Source organism: Ursus maritimus, unplaced genomic scaffold (assembly GCF_017311325.1).
Source record: "Ursus maritimus isolate PB19 unplaced genomic scaffold, ASM1731132v1 scaffold_9, whole genome shotgun sequence".
NCBI lineage: Eukaryota > Metazoa > Chordata > Mammalia > Carnivora > Ursidae > Ursus > Ursus maritimus.
Genome location: NW_024427107.1, coordinates 20,028,528 through 20,045,722, shown reverse-complemented (window position 1 = coordinate 20,045,722; position 17,195 = coordinate 20,028,528). Strand labels below are relative to the sequence as shown.

At 41.7% G+C, this 17,195-nt stretch overlaps 1 protein-coding gene across 4 annotated transcripts in view; it reads right to left on the bottom strand.

Annotated features, from left to right (window-relative positions):
- Window positions 1-17,195, bottom strand: part of SULF1 (sulfatase 1) — a 168,901-nt gene that overhangs the window by 69,500 nt on the left and 82,206 nt on the right. For all 4 annotated transcript variants that reach the window (XM_040625851.1, XM_040625852.1, XM_008710774.2 and 1 more), the window contains exons 3-4: window positions 8,353-8,425; window positions 7,807-8,038 (exon numbers count right to left, since the gene is read on the bottom strand). In XM_040625851.1, the coding sequence (XP_040481785.1) occupies window positions 7,807-7,978 (172 nt within the window). In that variant the 5' untranslated portion in view covers window positions 7,979-8,038; window positions 8,353-8,425. The remainder of the gene's footprint in view (window positions 1-7,806; window positions 8,039-8,352; window positions 8,426-17,195) is intronic.

The window sequence follows — 17,195 nt, the reverse complement described above, 5'->3', positions numbered from 1 at the left end:
CATAGACTGAATATTCACGTCCCCCACAAAATGCAGATGTGGAACCCTAACGGCCAGGAGCACGGTATTAGGAGGCGGGGCCTCTGGGAGGTGATTAGATGATCAACGTGGGGCCCTCATGAACGGGATGAACGCCCTTACATAAGAGACCCCACTAGGCTTCCTTGCCCCTTCTGCCATGTGGGGACACATAAGAAGACAGCCGTCTGCAAGCCAGGAAGTCGGCTCGCACCAGACACTGAATCTACCGGCACCGTGATCTTGGACTTCTCAGCCTTCAGAGCTGTGAGACGTAGACGGCTGGTGTTTATAAGCCACTAAACCACCCAGTCTATGGTATTTTGTGATTGTCTGTTCGGGTCAGCGATCATTTCTATGCTTTAGGACTTAAAATGTTAATGCTGGCACGTAGTTAAAAATATCAGTTCTCTCCCACTCCACACACACTGTCCCCCTACCTCGCCTTGCTCAAGAAGCCTGACTTCATTATCATTTAAAATTGTCCTTGGAGGTGGAAGCCTGACAAGGTTGCTATGAAGTGACTGTCACTGGGTTCAGTAGCTGCTGTGGGGCACTGCTGACTGGCCTGGCTTGAGGACAGAGAAGGTCCAGGCCGCAGCTGAGTCCCAGGTCTGCCAAGAAAAGCTGTCCCGGCGCCAGAGGTCCAGGTGGGGACTGGGGATGTCTGCATTGCTCCCGCCGGGCTGGGGGTGTTGTAACAGCAATCGGCTGTAGACGAGGCTACTGCTAGCTCAGCAGTGACTGGGAGGGGAGGAATGGCACTCTTCGGGAATCCTGCACCATCTACCATGTTTGAAATTTCAGTGGAATTTTTTAAAAAAAAATCAAGGCTCCAGGAACAGTACTTTGGATGGAGTATGGGATAGGTTACTGGGACTGGATGGGACCAGGGCCAGGAATTTAAATCGTTCTACACACTCCAACTCATTTATTCTCACATCATCTGTGTGAAAAAGGTCAGTGGAGAGAAAATGTCCAACTTCTCTGAATGACTTTTCCAAAATTACACAGAGAGCTTGAATTACTTCATTTACATGTCAAACTTCACAACAAAACTTTATCTTTCTTGATTCAAGTGTCTTAGCGTCTGATTATTCTATGTTTTGTACTATCAAACATTAAAGTTTTCATCGAGCCTGTATATCATTGTCTGGAAAAACTCACAAGACCAGAAATGCAATAATAAATATTGCCATCGTCATCCCGTAAGGAAACTCCAGGCACGTGGGATCCCAACACACCTGGCTTCCTAGAGTGACACACCTCCTTGCGGACCGCATTGGTTCGTGCTTTGATGAACGATAACGACAAGCCAGCACAACTCTTATTCATTGTGCAAGGCTCTTTCTAGACGGCATCATTTTATGATGAGCTACTGTTAACACTTTAAATATATAAATGGTTTGTACTAAATACATCTATATTCTATTGCTATTTTCTCACACCAACAGTTAATTTTATAGTAAAGTATGAAACCCTAAACAGTGATATTTTCCGTATTAAAAATGGATATATTGATCGATGGAATATTTTGATTCTGAAAGTATAAGAAAAAAATAGCATGATAAAAGAGTATACCTTTTTCTACCAAAACCATGGGATGGGTGGAAAAGAAACCCAGACATTTCAGCAAAAACTGAAGGGAAGAAACAGGATTGGGGAAGAAGGGACCAAGAAGCAGATAAATCCATCTGGAATGTCTCCAGGTCACTGTGACTCATTACTTTTTTTTCCCCCCAAAGAGCAAAAGGCCATTAAAAGCAAAGACTGGTTTCTTGGGGGAAATGGACTGAAGATGTTTACAGGCTTGGATAGAGAGGTCAAGTGAAGGCAGCCAGGTGTAAGAAAAATCAGGAAGCTTTCCTCTTTTCCATTTTTCACATTTGGTAGAGATGCGTGTGTAGATCGCTTTCCCCGACCATGAGAAAAAGAGCAGTATGGGCATGATGGTAAATGGCTCCTTGGCCGAAACATTGGGGAGCATTGGAGAGTGGTGGGGACCATGATGACCTGAGGACATGCTCCACCTAGTGGGGTAACTTTGACTTCAAAGCATCTACCTGGTTGCTGTCTCATGGGAATGCAAGCTCTCATGCTTCTGGATTTTCAAGAAAAGTCAGAATCTGGATTTTTTTTTTAACATGAAATCATCTGATTTTAAAATGTCTTAATTTTAAAAAAGTACACTGGTCAAGCAAAAACACACCTGTGGGCTAGCTCGGGCCTACAGAGCCCAATTGTGACTTCTGATTTAAAGAAACAAAGTATTTCCATGTATTGATGGTTTCTTAATTCCACGTATGATCTATAGAAGCAATGGGCCAGCATTACTGAGACGTTACCATCAGCCCAGTTTCCTAAGAATTTAACAAATGCCACATTGAGTCAGATCAGCTCCACAGTTAGTTTGTCAGGGTGGCACCAAGGGACCCTTTGGGAAAGATTTAGAGCTTAATTTCTTTGACTCTAGGCTCAGAAAGTTTGGGGAGTTCCACAAACATTTTTGATTTTGTTCTTTTTGATTTATAAAATACCGTCAGTGCAGGATAATACTAGAATAACATGTCTCCTAGCTTTAATATTTTTATTTTTTACTTTTTTTCTCTTTAAAAAGGTTTACTTTTTACTGGATCTTTCTCCTTTTTTTCCTTTTTAAAAATTTAGTTAAATTAAATTAATTAGCATATAATGTATTATTGGTTTCAGATGTAGAAGTCAGTGATTCATCAGTTTCATATATAATACCCAGTGCTCATTACATCCATGCCCTCCTTAATGTCCACCCCCAGTTACCCCATCTCCCCACCCCCCTCCCCTCCAGCAACCCTCAGTTTGTTTCCTATGGTTAGGAGTCTCTTATGGTTTGTCTCCCTCTCTGATTTTGTCTTGTTTTATTTTTCCCCTCTCTTCCCCTACGATCCTCTGTTTTGTTTCTTAAATTCCACATGAGTAAGATCATTTGATAATTGTCTTCCTCTGGTTGACATTTCTTTTAGCATAATACCCTCTAGTTTCATCCACGTCATTGCAAATGGTAAGATTTCATGTTTTTATGGCTAAGTAGTATTCCATTGTTTGTGGTGTATCTATCTATCTAGATAGATAGATAGATATCCCACATACTAGATCAAATCAGGTCTCAACCAGTACCAAAAGATTGGGATCATTCCCTACATATTTTCAGACCACAATGCTTTGAAACTGGAACTCAATCACAAGAGGAAATTTGGAAAGAACTCAAATACATGGAGGCTAAAGAGCATCCTACTGAAGAATGAATGGGTCAACCAGGAAATTAAAGAAGAATTTAAAAAATTCATGGAAACAAATGAAAATGAAAACACAACTGTTCAAAACCTTTGGGATGCAACAGAGGCGGTCCTAGCTTTAATACTTTTAAATGTTAAGCTTTTAAAAAAAGTTTAATATTTGATGATAATTGCTTCAGATGTTGTTTTCAAATTTTAAGGCAAAATGTGGAAATATCATTGATATTCTTGGTTACTGCTCCTTCTCCAGAGGAAACCATTGTTCCAGACTTCATGCTGATCATGTCCATATGTGTTTTTCTAGCTTAAAAGAAAGTGTAAATCTTCTACCTAGTAATATAGTCTAAAAACCTGAGCCACTTACAGGTACAGACACGACCTAAGCTGCTTCCGAAGTCGTGCAGAAAGTAAACCCAGAAGTAAGGGGACCAGTGGTGAAGGCATTTCATCTTTCCACAGACGAGCTTTTCTCCCGGGATAATGATCTTTGTCCTACTCACCCAACTTGGGTGGGATGAAAACAAGCGTAATAATGAGAACGAGTGTTCTTTGGAAAAAGATAACACGCAAGGTTCTAGCACTTTCGTTAATAAATTCCTTATGTGTCTTACTCTCTTCACAAAGTGCTAGTTTATTTTATTTGTTCTCAGACAAAGTTGAGGGAGTCGTCCCCATTCCTATTGAGTCAGAGCTTTCTTTCTGAGCTTGATTTCAGAAACTCCCACTACGACCCTTCTCAGCCTTTGTCTTCCCAGACAAAGAAGTAGAATAGTTTTCTTCTTTCCCCGAAAGAAAAGCATTCTATTACAATTTTCGTCATTGTTCTTCTAAGCCTTTTCTAAGTCTGTTATATCTTTCTGGAGGTACAGTAGCCAAAATTGCCTGCAGCATTACAGGTGCAAATAGTTTTGTGATTCTATTCTATTTAAGCATTCGGCAAGCACAATTACACAGAAGTAAAAAAACAAAACAAAAACAAAAACAACCCCAAAACAAAAACAAAGCAAAACCCAACCATATTAAAACCACAATGAGATACCACCTCATACCCATTAGGGTGGGTATTATAAAAACAAAAACAAAAACAAAAACAAAACGCCAGAAAATAACACGTGTTGGCAAGGATGTGGAGAAATTGGAACCCTTGTACACTGTTGGTGGGAATGTAAAATGGTGCAGTTGTTGGAAAACAGGATGGAGGATCCTCAAAAAATTAAAAATAGAATCATCAAATGATCCAGCAAATCCATTTCTGGGTATTTATTCCAAAGCATTGAAAGCAGGGTCTTAAGGAAGTATTTAAATACCTATGGTCATAGTAGCATTATTTACAATAATCAAAAAATGGAAGCAACCCAAACTTCTATTAACAGATGAATGGAGAAACAAAATGTGGTATATATATATATATATATATACAATGAATATTCTTCCTCTTCAAAAGGAAGGAAATTCTGATACATGCTACAGTGTGGGTGAGCCTTGAGGAAGGGTATTAGGCTAAGTGAAACAAATCAGTCACAAGAAGACAAACCCTTCGTTTTTGTCATAAGTGGTATAATTCCACTTATATGATGTATGTGTAACAGTCAAATTCGACGAGGCAGTAGAATGGTGGTTACCAGGGGCTGGGGGTGTGGAGAGTTACTGTTTAATGGGTACAGAGTTTTAATTTAGTAAGATGAAAAGTTCTGGAGAACAGTTGCATAACAATGTGAATATACTTAATACTATGACCTACACACTTAAAAATGGTTTAAAGATGGTAAAAATATAGAAATAAAAAAACAACTAAAGTCTAGAGCAGTTCGGTTCAAGAAGGATTATGAGAACATTACAGAAGGCTAGGTAGACGTCTCCAATAGGCAGTGTCCTCTACCAAGAGCATAATTGTTAGGGCAGAGAAAGGAGGTCTTTTCTAAAGTTCACTGTGGTTCATCATTGCGTTCTGCCAATGAGATAATAAGACCCATTTTATGCTTCTGTTATCTCTCTCTCAGAACCTAGAACATTACTCTGCATTTGTGGTTTGCTTTAAGGAAGGCCTCAATCAATGTCTGTTGAAGGACTGATGGAAAGCATCATGATTAAATGTTAGCTGTGGAGACCTTGTCTTAACAAGGGTCCTAGTTTCACCATTGACTGGTTCATCACAGCCTACATGACTTCTCTAAGCCTCATTTTACTTATGCAGTAATTAAAGAGAGTAAGAGCAACTACTTCATAGAGTTATTGGGAAGATTAAATGAATGAATGCTTAGCATTGTGTCTGGCTAGAAAATCAAGGAAGGAGGTAGAGACAAATATACAGGAAACAACTGGGTTGACTGAACCTGGTCTATGAGTTGTATCCATTATATCTACATGTTTCCACTTAGTGATTGCTCAGAAAATATTTACTGGATGAATGAACTAATTATAGGGTGAATTCTGTTAAAAAAAAAAAAGTTGTCAAATGAGTCCTTAATTTATTTTAAAGACAAGGACTGTATATTGAAGTGGCAGATTTTGACAGATACCTGTATTGACTTCTGAGAACTTTGTTAGCTTTTTCAGGCCCCCGTAGGTTCACTTCAAATTCACTGAGCACCTACTATAGTCCCCGCATGGTCTCAGTATCAGGAATGCACCATAAACAAAACACTACCTTGCTCTCAGGGCAGTGGAGGAGACAAGTATGGACGCATATGATGGATTAATGGCCATGCTGGAGGCATATCCAAGGTGGTACAAAGGAAAGTTCCATCTACCCTGCTGGAGGGGAGAATGGTTTTTGGTAAAGAAAGACCCCCTAGGGCGAGGCATTTGAACTGGGTCAAGAATAGGTAGGGCTTCTCCAGGTGGAGAGAGGGAGAGGGGAAAGACAGAGGAGACAAGATGTACAAACGCATGAAATATAGGTGAGGGAGATGAAACCACCTTCAAGAAGCATGAGTTATTTCCATGAAGCACTGAGCAAAAGTGGGGGGGGAAAGGGAATAGCCTCATAGAAATAAGCAGGGTCCAGATGGCCCAGAGCTCATTTGCCTACGGAGGAGAGTTGCTTAATCCTCTTGCCAACGGGAAACCATGGAGAGTTTTCAGCAGAAGAGACCTGCTCAGATACTTGCATGATAACTCTAGTCACGGAGTGAAGAATAGACAACAGGCACCAAGACTATGGGGGAGAGGTGGGTCAGGTGACTAATCAGTTAGGGAAAAAGTAGGAGACAAGAGGATGGTCTGGAGATCTTGGCTGTAGTGAACGGGACGGATATGAGAGATGTTAAGGAAGGTGAATTCAAATGTGTTCACTTCATTTTACTTGCTCTGTAGGTAAATGAAAACTTAAAGCACGAGCTATGTGCATACTAAAGTCGTACCTCCGAGACTTCATCTGGGCGTGTTGCCTGAAAATCAATACTCTTCTTTAAAAAGTGAAGTGAAGGACAGCAGACTCTGCAAGTCAACTTCAACAGTCATTACCCGCTGCTGGTTTTTAGTGCATGTGCTTCCAGCTAAACCCAAGGGGTTAACTTTGCTGAGATTCCATGACTTGGTTTGAAACTGGAAATTAAAGTCCTGTTCCATGGAGACCAGGTTCCAGCATGGAGGGCTTTATCCTCAAGAACCCCAGCCTGCGGAGCTCTGTAAGGAAGCCCAGCGTGCTTTGCTAGTGCTAAGTCTAAAAGATATCAGATTGAGTGTGATGGGTAAGCCCAGCTGAGCGATTCCTGAGAGCCAGGAATTTGGTTCTAGGAATGAAAATGAGTGCTGGTGACAATTTGTAAGGACAAGCTTTATATCTGTCCTAAGGTACCGTGGAAGGTCATTCCTAGACTTGGAGACAAAACCATAGAGCTGGGCCACTAGAGAAAGCGAGAAGGTAAGAAACAGAATCAGACGGTGCAGCAGCTCTGTTGGAACGGCCAGAATTTGGCAGACTTTCCAAGTGTTCTGGAATGAATCCACATCAGCTAATTCTTCAGAAAAGCGACATCTCCAAGGTGGTAGTAATGCATTACCATCAGAAGATACATAGAATACTGTAACTTTCAATTATCTAACAGTTATCATAAGCTCTGAATATATCATTCACTTTAATAATAATAACAGTTAAAAGAGAGTGATTGTATCTATGTTCATATACACTGCCTAGAATTACAGCCATAAGCTCCTACTCTTGGAAACAATTTTGCCCAAATATTTACATTTCTTGATCAAGAGCATCCAAGGTGCAAAATCGAACCCGTGACGTCTATAGTATTCATGCTTGCTCTTTTTCCTCTCTCCTCCTCTTATTCTAGGACCCTCCCCAGACGGTTTCAAACACTTAAGACCAGAAAAGTAATGTTGAAACAGAAACCGAATGCCTTATAATCAAACCCAGTTCATTTTATAAACTCATTGCTGGTTAAGATTTACCTCCAGTTAAGGGCCAACCCTCCAAATGTTCACTCAGTGTTACTGATCATGTGAAAGGTCAGCAAATCATTTGAGCAAAAGAGACTAACAAGTGAAAAATCCAGTGTCTCACCCAGCTCCACATCTTGATCATCGGTGAGCACAAGAATAATGTTGGGTCGGATGTTTTTTCGCTCCTGCTGTATCCGTCCTCTGAACCTCTGGGATCTGACAGTCGAACAGAGGCTCCCCAGCAGCTCCGTGCCCAGGACAGCCAAAACCAGCGCACAGCAAGAAAACTGCATTGTGTTTGGTCCAATGTTGCGAAACCGACAGAATGTCTCAGCCTCCTGGGTTCTGCAGGTCTGGGCAGTCAGAGAAAAAGGGAGAGGGGGAGATGAAAATGAAATCCAAACCCCAAACACAGTTGCAGAAAAAGGGCTACAACAAAGTGAGAGCTGGCACGTGAACTGTGAGAGAGAGGGCTGCACATGAGTCAGAAGTGGCAAACTCTCCCAGGAGCTGGGGGGGGGGGGGAACGGTTAAGCACTTGATTATTTTGCAAATTCACTTTTGTCTTTTATTCTCATTCCAACTTTTCTTATTTCAAAATTCATTGCCAAAATAGAATTTCCAACACAGAGCTCAAATGTAAAAGCCTTCTGACAAGAGCTAATACCTTGAATTAGGTATCCTGGTTGAATAATCAATTTCTGTACTCAGAGGTATTCAGAACATCTGCAGATGGGGTCCTAGAGGGGGAGAAGAAATAAGAAGGACACGTCAGTCAAGGGTTTTGATACAGGTTTTGGTCTGAATACCCCAAAAGGGAGAAACAGAAGAAAACGATATTCAGAGCTGCTAACAAATGACTCAAAAAATATCTTCATTTCATAATCAGCTCCTTAAAGGGTGACATGGGTACCATCCCTGCTCACACTCTGACAGTACTTGAAACATCCCCAAGAAAACTCATGATTGACCAGGAAACGCCCGCAGCACCTGTGAAACCACAGTGGGTTTGCAGAGTATCTGCATCTGGGGAGTGGTTGGCACGAGGGGGCGTGCTAGGGGAGCGTTGACTCACCTGCATAGACACTGAGTACTTATCAAGCAGAATAAAATGCAAGGCTGTCATTTGTCATCTGCATTATGTCACTCACGACCCAGGAGAGTTCTTTCTGCTGACAAAGACTTCATAGGAAGTGACTGGGAGGGCAACCTTTCCCAGCCCCCGAAAAGCTCCTAACTGTCCATCAATCACCGGGGGGAAGGGGTGCTTCCTCCGGGCGAGGCTCGTCCCTGTCCCTCCGGCCAGCCCGTGTCCTCAGCACGCCAGCGCCTAGGGGGACAGAGCCCTCCTTCAACTGTCAGCACCAGCCTCACTCTTAGCGGGACCTGGCGCGGTGCCACCAGCAGAGAGGTCCTGCCGCAGCACTAAACCTGCAAAGCGAAATGATTGATTGGCTCGGAAGCTGGAGGGTAGACACTACGCTTCCACATTACAAAATAAAAATAAATCAGATCTGGAGGGGAGTGCTGCAAAATCTTGGCAAATCTGCCCAAGAGGAGACTTTCGAAAGGGGTGGAAGAACGCCCCTTTCACTTTAGAGCTCCAACCTGCTCAAAGCGTTTCTCTTGGACTTCTGATAGTAAAGGGCTCATTAAAAAAAAAAAAAAATCTTTCTTTTGGACGTCAGGAGGGAATGTCTGTATGGGAATTTAGGCCGCCCTAATATTAATTAGATAGCAGCCCGCTTCGTCAGCCACTCTGTCCCCACACACCTGAGGGTCTGTATTTTGAATTGCAACAATAAACTGGCATCAGATAAAGAAGCATAACGAATCAAGTGTGAGAATTGCAAGGCAGAAGGAAAGGCACTCCATCGCTCATTTCCATGCCTTAAATTCTGGAGGGTGACATGGGGCAGCGGGAGAAGAAAGAAGAAAGACTGTGGACTGTTTACCCCAGCCACACACAAAATTTTGTTTTACACAAACACACACACCCCTATTATTTTAAACTTTATGAGCTGTTTTGTAAACAGTTCTAATGCTTTTCACTCTGCAGCCTGTAATTACTTTGAGAGAGAGAGACAGAGAGAGAGAGACTCTGTAAGAATAGATTTTCAACAAAAATCTAGCACTGTAGGAAGGCAGAGCATCAAACCAACCACCTCCGACGGACCCTGTGGCTCTGAGAAAGTCAATATGCAAGGTTGAGTGGGGTTTTTGTTTTGGGGGTTTTTTGGGCAATAACGCAGGGTTATTTCGGTGATTGCTGTGCGTGCAGAACACTGACAGCCAGCAATTGTTCTGCCCTGACTGTTTGGTTTCTGTGCATTTGTTTCAAGTCGTGAGAAAACTGATACAAGCAAGAAAGACAGGAGAGGGAAAGAAAGAAGTCAAACAATGGCTGTCCCCCGCAGAGGAGCATCGGGCTAAAGAGCTACCTGCAGACATTTCTTTAGAAGCTTGGTCCTTTAAGTAGCAAGAGTTTGCTCACCTCTCAAAGCCTGCAAGGGTGTGCGAAGAGAGAGTGAACAGGAGCTGTTTGCATCGGCTCGAGTCATAAGCCAGTGTCTGCTGACAGTAGCACCCCAGAAAGTACAGTCAGCTGCCCAGAGTCGCGCACACAGGAGCGCTGGGAGTTTAAATAATCAGCCCCACATGCAACTGAAAAGTCCTCACAATTAAGATGCTGATAACATTCCCTGGAACCCGATCAACATCACTGGTTATTCTTTTCTTTATCTTATTTACTTTGTCTCTTCCTTTAGGAAAAAGAAAATTAGCCTTAATGATACCTTGAATAAACTACATTGAACTACATCGAAAAGCATTTCCTAATGAAGAAAAGGGACAGCCAAGTAGATGCATTTTTTTTTCCTATAATGTGACTTTCCTTAGAGAGTTAAAGGTGCAGAAGAAGCCTACATTTTTTTTTTTTCTGCCACAGTTTATTATAGATTCAGGGAGTGCGTATGCAAACGCGGAGAAATCGAATGGCTCGGAAAACTGGACTTTCAGACAGGTCTGACCATAGCAGGAGCGCGCTATCCCTACCCCTTCTCCCTTCGCTAACACACAAAACACACCGCTCGGAAAAACCTGCACACAGACAATTCCTTATTCAAAAATGACCTTTTAAAACCTGTCATCCTCTCACTGCCTGGTGTCCAGCTCCCGAAGGAAAAGAAGTAAAGAAGAAGAAAAAAAATTGACAGACAAATACAGAACTTGACAAAGGAGACAAGGATGCAATGTTTGAATTGGATACTTTGTGGTGGACGACAAGTGTCCTTAGAGACTAACAATTTGTCCTGAGAAACAGCAGAAAATGGGAGAAATGGTAAAAGGGGTTTTTCTCACACAAGGAAAGTGAGCTCGAGGAACGGTGTTGTATTCATGAATCAGGACCAGAATACAAGTTGCCTTTTCTTCAAGCCCTAAAATGAAAACACCATTGTAGCTATGGCCCGTTGATGTGGAAAGTTTTTCGGGCTTTGTTTAGGGCAGTCAAGCCAAACTATAAATGTGACATAAAAAGTTTCAAGTCACACATAAAGGGAAAAAACAGACCAGGGAGACTTCGAGCCAACTGGATGGAAAGTCCACCTCACATTTGCTCAGTGAGCAACACCCCACACGAAATCAAGACCCTCATTGCCTTGGCGGGTAGATGCCTGTCTTCACCATGCTCCCCTGTCTGGGCAGCTGGTGCTGAGGTCCAAGGTGGGTGGCAACACTGCTTTGTCCACTGCATTGGTTCTCAAGGTGTAACGCAGGACTTTGGGGAGTGCCTGAGATCCTTTCTGGGGAGGGTCCAAGAGATCAGCACTGTTTTGATAGAAACAGTGACTCATTCGCTTTTGTCACTGTGTTGACATTTGCACTGGTGGGTAAAATAAATCCCTTTTGTCCGAATCAAGGGAGAATCACATACAGTTCAAAAAAAAAAAAAAAAAAAGCCAGTTTCATTCAAAACGAAACAGTAAAACGACTAGTTATATTAAATCCTGACCCTCGAACGCACATCTTTTCTTTTTAATTTTGTTTTATGAGAGAGGAAGTACATGGAGAGCTCCTTGTCGCCTACGGATCTGATGATAGTCGAGGAACTGCACTTACGTGACTGAGTTACAGGCTCCTCTAGACACTGCTTTTGGCTCCTGGAGCACTATTTTTACTTGAATGAATTATTTGGACTTGGGTATTTGGCAGACATTTCTTAAGGAATAAATGAAATGAGACTGTCATTTCAAGGAAAACAGCTGACAATATTTGTTGTATTTGTTGCCAATGGCAGAAATCTAGCTTCCCAGCTAAACTCAGAATTTTGGAGAACTTGTATCTGCCACCATGAACTTGACAGCTTACCAATATGTAAAACCTTTCAATGACATTGATGTCGATATTAGCAAATGTTAGTTTTTGATATTGAAAAATGAAATGTGTCAACATTTAGCATATTTGCATAATTCAGTGAGCCAATATTTCCCAAATGACCAAATAAAATGCTACAAAATCATGCAGCAGCAAAACAATTTCAAAGTGCAAGATGACCATTGGATTTTAATGTAACAGAGTATGAAAGCTCATTGATGGGGTTTCAGATTATTGAGGACTACTAATCTTTAAGAAGTCACTACTTGTCAAGTTTTGGCATAGTATCAAAGGAGATCTACAAGTGTCTGAAAAAGCCATTAAAATACTTTTCTTTTTCCAGCTACTTATCCATGTGAGGCTAAATTTTATTACTATAGTTCAACTGAAACAATATATTTCAACAGATTAAATGCAGAAGTAGATATAAAAATCCAGCTCTCTTCTATTCAGATACAGATGTGTAAAAATGTAAAACAACGTCAGGACACCTGGGTGGCTCAGTTGGGTAAGCATCTGCCTTCAGCTCAGGTCATGATCCTGGGGTCCTGGGATGAAGTCCTGCATCAGGCTCCCTGCTCAATGGGGAGTCTTCTTCTCCCTCCTCCTCTGCCCCCTCCCCACAACCCCCCCCTTGGCTTGTGCCCTCTCTCTCTCTCTCAAATAAATAAATAAAATCTTAAAAAAAAAAGGAAATTACAACTGAGGGATTTAAAAAATATTTTTAAATTCTTTTGAAAATAACAATAATAAATCTATTACATGTTAAATGATATATTTTGTGAAAAATAACTATATTTTCCAAACCAAAAAAGCATTGGTAACTAAAGTGGCATTCTTTTACATTTTTAAAAAAGATTTTATTTATTTATTTGAGAGAGAGAGTGCGAGCAGGGGGAGGGGCAGAAGGACAAGCAGTCTCCCCGCTGAGCTGGGAGCCCGATGTAGGATTCGATCCTGGGACCCCGAGACCATGACCTGAGCCGAAGTCAGGTGCTTGACTGACTGAGCCACCCAGGCGCCCCCCCCAGTTGTAATTTCTAATTATCAATAGCTATAATCGACATAAACAAAAGCTCGAGAGTCTTCAATAAATTTTAATAATACAAAAGGATCCTGAGCCCCAGAGTTTGAGAATTGCTGGCCTAGCATATGCCCAGCACCATAGTTAAGCCCTGATTTTCACCTCTAAGGCTGTAGATTTGGCCCTATTCACAAACATTTATTTTTTTGTCCCTTAAAGCCCTGAAACTGTCCTAAGTTCTAAGTGCCTTGTATACACAGAGGCTGTTGATGAGTGAGGACACCCTGTGTTTTGTTTGCTTGTTTGTTTTTAAAACGGAGGATAACAGAATTGTACAAATGCATGCCCACCCATCTAAAATATGTTATAGACAGGATCAGAACCCAATCAGCACAGAAATAAACCTCTCAGGGATGGGACAAAGGAATTATTTCTAGTACAAAGCAATGCCACCCCATAGTTAAGGCAGAGAAAAAAAATAGGGGACACCATAACCAATCAAAACAGCAGGAGAGATTAGGCCAGCATTATGCAATTATTCAAAGCTGAATTTAGCCAGAACACACTTAGTTTATCCTAAGAGTGAAGTAAAATACAATTCTACCAGCAAGAAGCTGGTATCCACATCCCACCCCCTCCGCCTGCAGCCAATCTACATACTCACATTTCTAAGGGTCTGTTTATGTGGCCCCTTTCCCTTAATTTTGGCTTTCAAGTTTCCCATACATTACTTCTTTTCTTTAGGGGAAGTCTTCAGGACATGCTATCTTCTTTATAATATATGGAAACTATGAAGGAGCTAATTTCTTCTTTTAAAAACCCCATAGCTGGCAAAGTTCATCTACTGTTAATCCCCAGAAACCATATTTCCTGATCTAATTTATTACAACTCCAAGCAAAAGAGATAGACAACAGTCTCCTTCTGGTGCAGTAACATTTTTATACCCCTGTAATAATAAATCTCTTCCAATAACCAGTGACACGTGAAAAGCCTTCATCGCTGACCTGGAGCACTTTTGGAGAAATACTGGGCTAAATAATGAAATCCTCCTCTCACAATATTTGCTTTCCTTCCCTTTCTCCCTTTCTACTGTTTTTCCTGCCAACCTGTGAATCCTGAAATCGACAGGAATCTTAAGAAGTCATCTATTCACAAAACTGTTAGTGTTGGTTTTCCCTGGGGTATGGTGAGGGAGAGGAACAGGTTTTGTTTTTATTTCATTCCTGTCTATATTGGATTTTTTTTCAATGGGTTGTTGCATTATAAAAATAGAGATAAATGTACGTCTCCTACATTTTCCCTCTGTCTTCTCAGGGAGGAAGAGAATAGATAGAAGGAGCAGTGATAAGCACAAAGGGAGAGGTGATAGCAGGAAATGTACTTTTGAGACTTGCCCCACAAAGGTAGGAAGTAAAACCACATAAAATGAGTTTACCAAGGGCACTTTAGAGAATGCAAAAAGTCTAAGACGAAGATTTGTCCAGCTTCTTTCAAATAGGAATTAGCAAAACAAAGGAAAACAAAGTGGTCTAAAATTTATGAAAAGAACCAAAAGGATCTCATATTCCTGAAGCAGATGCTGCGAAGTGTCTGAAGGGTCTAATAATGGTCACTGGTTGCAGTGGTGGCAGTGAGAACAAAGGGATTATTGGGGTTCTAGAGAAAAAGGAACATTGGGAATTTCAGTTCAGATGGGCCTGGCGAAAGACATCAATGTCGGCAAAAAGAATTACAAATGTGGCCTTAGACATCTTAGCTAGGTCTTAAAGTATATGGTTTATGACGTGAAATTCTTTTCAATTCCCCTGCAGTTTTAGGTATTTATAGCTTATTTGTTTTTAAAGATTTTATTTACTTATTTGAGAGAAAGAGAGAGCAGAGGGAGAGGGAGATAATCCCTAGCCGAGTCTGCACTGAACACAGAGCCCAATTTGGGGCTCGATTCCAGGACCCCGAGATCATGACCTGAGCCAAAACCAAGAGTCGGACGCTTAACTGACGGAGCCACCCAGGTGCCCCTATAGCTTATTTATATTTAAGTATCTTGAGGTATTGCATTAGTCAGCAGAAGTAGTTTGTTGCAATAAGAAATAAGCCCCAAATACCAGTGACTTAACACAATGAAAGTGTATCTGTCACTCAGACTGCAATCACACACAGGGTGGTAGCAGGGAGCTTTGCTCGGCCCGGTCATGCACGGACACAGGCTGACGGGCACTGTGGTCCTGTTGCTGGGCTGGACCAAGAGAGGCAGGAAAAACCCGACAAAACTGGAGCATCTTGCTGGAGAGCTTTTCACCATTCCGACTTGGAAGAAGCTTGGCTCATACCTAACACTTCGTTGGCTGTCATTATCACATGGCTCCACCCGGCTGCAAGAGGGCTGAAACTTTGGTGGAGCAGACGAAGTGTTTGCTGAGCACTCCCGTCTATGCCACAAGCATCAGGTTTCATCAGCACCTTATGTATTTGTTTTGTTTTCTCTCACAGGCGTGTGCATGTGTGTATATGCACGTACTTAAGATACGTGTATACATATATTTAGACATACGCAGACACATATTGCAAGCAATGAAGGAACATAGTCCTTGTAGCTTAAAGTTCAACCATTTCTAGGGACTAGAAATGTACCTTTTAAAAGGTTTCTAGATTTTTGGGGGGACATGTTTCATTTTAGTTTGTTTCCCTGACGTACATAGTCTGCCACAATAAGAATTTATTTAAAAGTTCCACAATTCTTTTTTTTTTTTTTAAGATTTTATTTATTTATTTGACAGAGAGAGAGAGACAGTGAGAGAGGGAACACAAGCAGGGGGAGTGGGAGAGGAAGAAGCAGGCTTCCAGCAGAGGAGCCTGATGTGGGGCTCAATCCCAGAACGCCGGGATCACGCCCTGAGCGAAGGCAGACGCTTAACAACTGAGCAACACAGGCGCCCCTAAAGGTTCCACAATTCTTGCAATACATTTAAGTTGAAGAAAAAATATTCTTTTAAAGATTTTATTTGTTTATTTGAGAGAGAGTGAGCATGAGTGAGCGGGGCTGTAGGGGCAGAGGGAGAGGAAGAAGCAGACCCCTTCCCCCCCACCCGCCGAGCAGGAAGCCCGAAGTGGGACTTGATCCCAGGACCCTGAGATCATGACTTGAGCTGAAGGCAGATGCTTAAGAGACTGAGCCATCCAGGCGCCCCAAAAGAAAATATTTTTAAACGACCAATCAGATGCTAAATCTATACTTCAAAAGCGTTTCTCCAAATATTTTCTCGTAGTTAAAATCTATGTGAGGAAAGAGGAACACCTGACTTTACGATATTAATTAAGCTGCAGTCAAAAGAGTTCCACTGGCCTACTTTCTATGCCATCAAGCTCACCACCAATATAGTGCTCGTTAACATTTTCTAAGGGATTCAATACAGCAGAGTAGAGTCACAAGAGATCCTGCTGGCCCCACACAGAGTGATGACCAAGAAAGCAATCCTGGGAAACAGAGTGTGAAAGATGAATTCGCATTTCAAAACAACACTCGTTCCTAAAGACAAGGGGGGCATATATGGAGAGTAACTCTCCCTCCCCCCCCCCCCACCAGATGTATTACTTACAGGAGAACCTTTTAAAGAAATCAGACATTCGTGTTTAGGTCAACTCCTTTGCTCAGAGACATTTTCAAGGAAACGATAAATGCAGATGACTTCATGTATTGATATTTCAAAAATACTCCTTCACAAGTTGTACGGGGAACTACTATTTTGAGATTTCTTTGTACTACTGGCTAAAGACGTAATTCCAAGTCTTTTAATGACAACATTGTCTTCAACACGTGCTTTATACGTACCGAAATCCTTACGCGATCTTTAGACTGTCCTCTAGCTATACACGTACCTCCAAACACTAACGAGCATGGCTGCGTATTTATCGAGCGAAAAGAGCAACTCTGCTTAAGTTTCAAGTGAGATGCACGCCTGCAATCATGGAAAATACTATTACAGGAGAACCCACTGAGTAACTAATAGGCCTACCTAGGAAAATTAATTTGGTGATCTTAGCCATACTGCATGCGTGAAGCCTATGACGAAAGTGAATTGTCCATTCTGGTTGACATCCTTCAGATACATGG